The sequence below is a fragment of the Spinacia oleracea genome, chromosome 6 (genome assembly GCF_020520425.1).
Source record: "Spinacia oleracea cultivar Varoflay chromosome 6, BTI_SOV_V1, whole genome shotgun sequence".
In the NCBI taxonomy this organism is placed as follows: Eukaryota; Viridiplantae; Streptophyta; class Magnoliopsida; order Caryophyllales; family Amaranthaceae; genus Spinacia; species Spinacia oleracea.
The window spans coordinates 151317855-151324917 of NC_079492.1; the positions used below are offsets into that span (position 1 = coordinate 151317855).

Here is a 7063-nt window from a genome sequence, read left to right on the forward strand (position 1 = left end):
ATGTTAATGGGCTAAGAGAACGTAATGTAGATGACTACAAATAGATTCATTGCCTATTTTAGTCTGAAGTTGTTGGACCCGGGCCCATACCAGACTCATAGAACATTGACCCATACCTATAGCCCTATAGTTCTAACTAGTATGGGTTTATCAAATAACACTTTTTTCTTTTTTAAAATAAAAATTTTAAGATAACTCCCTATTGTATTTTGCATTTGAGATAACTCCCTATTGGTAATTCTATCGTATATTTTAAAAGGTTTTTTTTTTTTTTTGGAGGCGGAGGGGATTTTTTTAAGGGTATAAATTGTATCTTTTTCTCTAATTATCTTTTACTATCAAAGGTTTGATGTAAATAAAACCTGGGAAGCACGGACACGCCATTGGGCTGCCGTGTCCCGTGTCCGACACGTATTGGACACCGACACGCTTTGGACACTCGGAAATATGTGTCCGACACGCGAAATCACGTGTCCGATTTTTTTTGAAAAATTAGGGCACGAGACACACGATCGGATACACGATGAACACGTCTTGGAACGTTATGGACACGTCTTAAACACATATTTCAATATTAATTAATATTTCAGATTGCTATCTCTTTTTTACAATTCTTTCGAAGATCTCCTGAGCAATCAACAACCTTCATAAACATAGACCAGATTCACAAGTCACCATGAAATTAATTACGGTCTCCTTTGTGGGTTACTCTATCCATCATGTGGATTTGATCTTATGTTTATGAAGGCTTGGTGTTCATTCACAACAATTTCCGTCTAATTTTTAGGAGGAGTGAAAGTTATTACAAGGGAAGAAAAAAATGAGGGATGTGAAAGGAGATGATTATCATGTCATTTTATGTAGTATAGTTCTATTTTCTTATTTGAATGTTGTTCATAAATTTAATTACTTTTTGCATATTAATTTATTAATAATTTTAATCTTCTTTGATATATTATATTATTTTAATATTATTATTTCCCGTGTCCCCGTGTCCGTCATTTTTAGGAAGGCGTATCCCCGTACCCGTATTGTGTCCGTGTCCGTGTCCGTATCCGTTTTGGTGCAACCTAGAATAAAACCCTATTACATACTTGATAATTATAAAAAAAACATATAAATTAATTGTATATTATGCGTATGGTGCAAGAAGTTGAAAATAGTAGTCATGAATCAATCAAACAAATTGAAGAAACCCATGTATAATGTATTGAATAAAAGACGAATTCGACTTGCTAGTTGAAGTCAATGAAATAATGTATGAGGATCGAAAGTGGCCAATTAATATATGCAACCAACAAAATAGCAATTTGGATAGTTACACTTGATTTTGAGGGTTGATACACAAAAATCAGATAAATGGACCAACAAACAAATAACTTCGATCACTTTCAATTCGTAAAAAGCAGTGACAATTTGTTTTAATTGTATATATTGGACACATAGACGTACAGTAACCATCAAAATTGGATTTTGATCCGTAAATCGGTAAAATTAATTTCCAATTAACAGAAAATTAGCTCAAAACAACATGATCAAATTCTAACAACGTAAAAAATAGAATCGCTAAGATGAATCATGAAGAAATTAGAAAATGTATCATATGATGGAATGCATCATCTTCCTTAGTAGGAAACAAAATGATTAATCGCAATTAATTCAACCATAATAACATACTAATAACCAATAAAATTCTTTATTGTGGTAATTGAAATTAAACAAAATTGCGTGTTTCTTTGTTATTCATGTCATCCACATATATACGTATATATATACAAAAACGTGGAAAAAGTTTGTGAAATCTATCTTTATCTTATTAAGTAGTCAATCATGTCAAGACTCTAATATTATTAAAATTTATCTTTATCATATTAAGTAGTCAATCATGGCAAGACTCTATTATTATTTATTTAATTAGTTAATAACTTAATTATATGTGATGACGTGGAAATCCTACGTGGACGCTCTCAATGTTTTCCAAAAAACTCCCCTTTATATATATACTAGATTAGATCCCGTGCACGCACGGGTTTTGATCATTTTTTTCACAAAATATTTAACTGAATATATCTCCCAAATTACTGCATAGTTATAACATTTAGGAAAAATTGATATTATCGGTCCCAACTATGGCCGATTTACTTTAAAAGGTCCCAACTTTTGATTATGTCAGGGTGGTCCCAACTATAGAGAGTGTTTTCCAAAAATGGTCCCTTAGTTAAAATTAAGTGCTAAATAACTTAATTAACACTCATATCTCTCGTGCAATAATCATATTTTTTAATTAAATGAAGTAAATGGAACAGTATGATATGCTTAAATCAACTTAATTAATAGTTTAATAAACCAAAGGACCATTCTTGGAAAACACACCTTAAAGTTGAGACCACTCTAGAATAATCAAAAGTTGAGACCTTTAAAAGTTAAACGACCATAGTTGGAACTGTCAATATCAATTTTTCCTAACATTTATAACATACTCGTTTAAATGTATTCATATTCATCTAATTGCATATTTAAAATGCTAATATGGTAATTTGACCAAAATATTGAGTGATATATTTTCCATTACTAATATAGCGATTGACTAAAATATTGCCAATTTAGAATAATTATTATTACGTCGTATCTATTATTGCCATAATTTATAAACTAAATATATTTTGTTTCCATACATAAATAGTTTATATAAAAAAAGGTAGAGAATAAAACTAAAATCAAACAGATACACTTTTTTTAGGAAAGTGATTTTTGGCGGGAAAAAATGGCACCAGGAATTGACACGTGTCATTCCTGATGTCTCTTTTAGTATATAATAATAGATATTAGATTTTTTTTGGATCTAGACCCTTTAAATAGAATATGATCTTGGACTCATTGTCATTCCTAGTGAGGGCATATTAATCACATTTAAAACTCCAACTCTCCCAAGATGTGAAGGTAAGATAAGGAAACATTAATTGTCCACTTTGACAATAAAATTAAATATGGAAAAAGAGATCGAAGGACCTCTTATGAGTTTCTCTCTCTAGGGTTTTCTCCTGCTCAAGATATACAGGAAGCCCAGAAGCCGTCGCCAGGGTCGCCGGTAACTAGTAAAGCCTCCGTAAAACTGGTTGCCGGCGATCCCCTTCTCTTGCTTAATCATTTGAGGCGACCGAGCACGCCGATTACCGACTGAAATCAGATTGGGGCGAGTCCGATCCAACGGTGGTCAGTACCTGTTTCGTCGACTCATATCCGATCACTAATCAAGTTAAGTAATTGGTTTGCGGTATTGATTTGGCAATTTGATTGAAGTAGTTTTATTATCTTTAATTTGGGTCGATTTAGTTGTGGTAGGAAGGAAGCTGCAGTTTGGTATCTTGATTGTTGTGGTTTTATTATATTCGTTAGTTTATTTGTGGTTGGAAGGAGTTTGATTTCATGTGCTACTGTATGGGTGGATGCTTAATTTTCTTTATTGGCTTCCTGATTAGTATTTGAAAGTTGTAAGATGTTCGGGTTCTCCGTCTTTGTTGTTAGTGTTTAGCTCAATTTGTTGGAGTCTGCTTTCCTGTGGTGTCGGATCATTATAAGTATTGTTCTATTCTGATATGGACTTTGCTTTTGAGAATTCGGAGTATTGGAGGTTAAGGTTTGAAGTGCTGGGGGGAGGATTTTAAGTTGCATATGTTGAGAGTATGAGATCTTGGTGAAGCCCCGGTTCAAGTTTTAGTGACTTGGGCATCTGGGTTGAAGGAGATAGGTAATTGCTACTTTAAGAAAGGGGAGTTTAAATCGGCAGTTATGGTTTATGAAACAGTCTTGGATGTTATTGTTTCTGAATTCTCCATGGAGGAAGCAATGGATAATAATATCACCATACTTGTCAATTCTTGTTTTTCGAACTTGTCAGAGTGTGAATTAAAGCTTGGAAACTATGACACTGTCATTTCATTATGTTCTGTCATCTTGGCTAGGGACCGAAACAACACCAAAAGCCTCTACAGAAGAGGTCAAGCGTATGCTAGATCTGGTGATGTCCAATCCGCTATGTCAGACTTTGAAAAAGCATTAGCATTAGCACCTCTTGATAAAGCTATCAAAATTGAAATTTCAAGCCTTCATGAAAAAATCAAAGGATACCATCTTGAGCAAGTGGTTTCCATCAACGGCGTTCCGAATGAACTTGCCAAATCAACAAGCTCTTTGACTAATGAGAGTCAACCAAAAGGAAGTTTTGATCCCTTTCATTTATTGACAAAGATTCCCCCATCAAGTGGGAAACGATCATCTGAAGTGGATATTTTGTGAGATAGCTAAGGACAGGAAAGGTAAGAAGGCCCTTTCAACTGCCCAGTTTTGTCTACCTATACCAGGAAGGGGAAGGATGACAATCTTAATTGCTTTGAGAGCAATGGAGGAAATAGTTCAAATGCTAATGTGTGTATGTCTGAACAATTATCTATGGAAAGTTCTGAAAAATTTCCTGGAAAGTCAAGTTCAAGCTTTAAATCTATTGGCAATGGAAAGAGGAAGGTTACATTCACCAACAAGAAGAAGAACTCCTCTCTGCAAATTTCACCCTCAACTTATGAACACCTCCTGCAAGGGAAACAAGTCAATGTTTTTAAGCCTAAAGATTATACTTGGATGTCAGTGTGTATCACTCCGAAGAAAGGAACTAAAGATCAGGTGAACCAAAATCCTAGTTCTAAGAGTTGTGAGGGAAAGGATCAAGCAGTTGAAAGTCTTGCAACAATGGAGGGCATGATCACCACCAAGGACATTAGCGAGTATGGTCTACAAATGGATATGGACTTCAACCTCGTACCCGAGGCTTGTAACACTTTGGCACCCATTGAAATCCAAGCTTGCTTAGGGAGCTCGTCAACATCTATCCCTTTTGTTTTCTCAACATCGACACCAAATCACCGAATCTCTGCAGCACGAAGGTCGGCTCATGTGAAAAGGAAAATGGTAAGTTACAACAAGCGCATCCTCTTTACCAAGGTAGGTATTGGTGACAAACGGAAAATGTCATCACATGTCCTTAGTCATTTCGAAAGCAATGTAAGAGCTAAAAAAGCTCGTAGCAGTAGTAGTAGTAGTTTTTCAATTTCTCTTTGTATGTTTTAGTTGTTCTTTGCGATTAGCTATTGTCAAAAAAAAAATTGTCCACTTTGAGGGGATGTTGGGATTGAGGATAATATGATAAAAAGGTAATAATAATTAAACTAAATTTAGTTTGATAAGTTTGGATAAGTTCAAATAAAATAAGTCAAGAAAAAATAAGTTAAGATGAGGTGAATAGAATGCACCCTCTTATATGTTGGTATTACAACTTTTTTAAGGATCTCCTAAAAAGTCTCTTTCTTCAAACATCCAATTATATTACTCCCTCTGTGATCTATTCATTATTTTACTTTGGTAATATTTGGATGAGTAAATTTGGAAAATGCAAAAGTGGTTAAATTAAATGTATTTTATGGTAGAGTAAAGTTATGGTATCTGATATGAATGTAACATAGGAATCTTAGAGAAAGATCTAATAAAGAAATTGGGGCAAACAAACAGTCAAACAGTACATATTACAGAGTACTCCGTAAGTAACTAGTACTCCGTAAGAAATATATATCATAGAAGACAGCTAGTACAAGTGAGACATATAATGATAAAGATAAAAATGCATGAATTTATTGTGCTAAACGTGGATGTAATTAATTTAAAGACCAAGGTGCTCTTGCAGTTCGAGAATAGTCTTAGCACTTCCCCTAAGATGGTCAGCTTCTTCATCAGTAATGGGTACGTTAATAACCCTTATGACACCACCTCTCCCAAGCTGAGCAGGCAAGCTGAGGAATACTTCACCATCTTCAATGTTGTGGAAACCCTTAGCTAGCACTGAAACTGGATGAATCCTTCGTTGATCTCTCAAAATGGACCAAGCCAAGTTGGCAACCGAGTAACCAACAGCCCAAGATGTGTAGCCCTTTAGCTTGATCACCTCATAAGCACAGTTTATGACTTCCTTGTGGATTTTCACCAAGGTTTCTTTCTCATAGCTGATTTGCCGCTTCTCTAAGAAACTTAGGATTGGAACCCCTCCTACGCTTATACTTGACCATAGTGCCACTGAGCTGTCTCCATGTTCTCCTATTATGTATGCCTGCATATATATATATATAGGTTAAATCACTCATTGGATCGGAGTATAATTCAACTTGGTCTAGTTAAAATGTGATATATATGATAATAAAGATTAATTAACAAAAGATGAGATCTAAATCATCTAAAAGATGATATTAAATCAATTAAGACATTCGATCGCTAGCGTTTGTAGTATGTATGTTACCTGAACATCCTGGGCATTGACATCAAGATGATCAGCGATCAAGAAGCGAAACCTAGAGGAATCAAGATTAGTACCCGACCCAATAACCCGATTGGAAGGGAAGCCGGATAACTTCCAAGCAATATAAGTTAAGACATCAACAGGATTAGAAACAATGATCAAGATAGCATCAGGAGAATATTTAACCAAAGGAGGAATGATCTTCTTAAACAAGCTGACATTCCTCTCAAGTAAGTTAAGACGAGACTCCCCAGGGATCTGACGAGCACCAGCAGTAACAATACAGAGATCGGAAGCAGCCGTAACAGAATAATCCGTGGAGGCGACGATCTTTGTACGAGGGAGGAAGGCGGCGGCGTGTTGGAGGTCAAGCATCTCACCACGGAGTTTATCAGGGAGGGCATCAACGAGAGCGAGCTCATCGGCTAAGTCTTGAGTAAGGAGGGTTTGAGTGATTGCCATTCCAACATTACCTGTACCAATAATGGAGATCTTAATATGTCGTTTGGTTGGGGATGGTGGACCTGCTTCTTGGATGGGAGCAAAGAAGGCTCCTGCTATATCTAGACCTGATAGTGATGTTGTTCCTGATTCATTTTTTGGCATTGCCATTTCTTTCTTTCTTACTTGTTCTGATTTTCAAGCTGATTTTATAGTTTGTGATTTCTGATTTCTGATTTCTGATTTCTGATGAGATTGGGGAAGAACTTTATAGTGGAAAACAAA

General features: G+C 35.4%; 1 protein-coding gene across 1 annotated transcript; it reads right to left on the reverse strand.

Moving 5' to 3' along the window:
- Window positions 1-5559: 5559 nt before the first annotated feature.
- Window positions 5560-7063, reverse strand: LOC110792497 (L-lactate dehydrogenase B). Its single transcript, XM_021997312.2, has 2 exons — window positions 6338-7063; window positions 5560-6151 (listed from the first exon to the last, which is right to left on the reverse strand). Exons 1-2 carry the CDS (start codon window positions 6947-6949, stop codon window positions 5708-5710), a joined length of 1056 nt encoding a protein of 351 aa, XP_021853004.1. The 5' UTR covers window positions 6950-7063; the 3' UTR covers window positions 5560-5707.

Excerpts from the sequence above, each read along its gene's own strand:
- LOC110792497 (XM_021997312.2), bottom strand. The coding sequence starts at position 6,949 with ATGGCAATGCCAAAAAATGAATCAGGAACAACATCACTATCAGGTCTA. Across the intron at positions 6,152-6,337 it reads TCAATGCCCAGGATGTTCAG|GCATACATAATAGGAGAACA; the intron begins GTAACATACATA and ends ATATATATGCAG.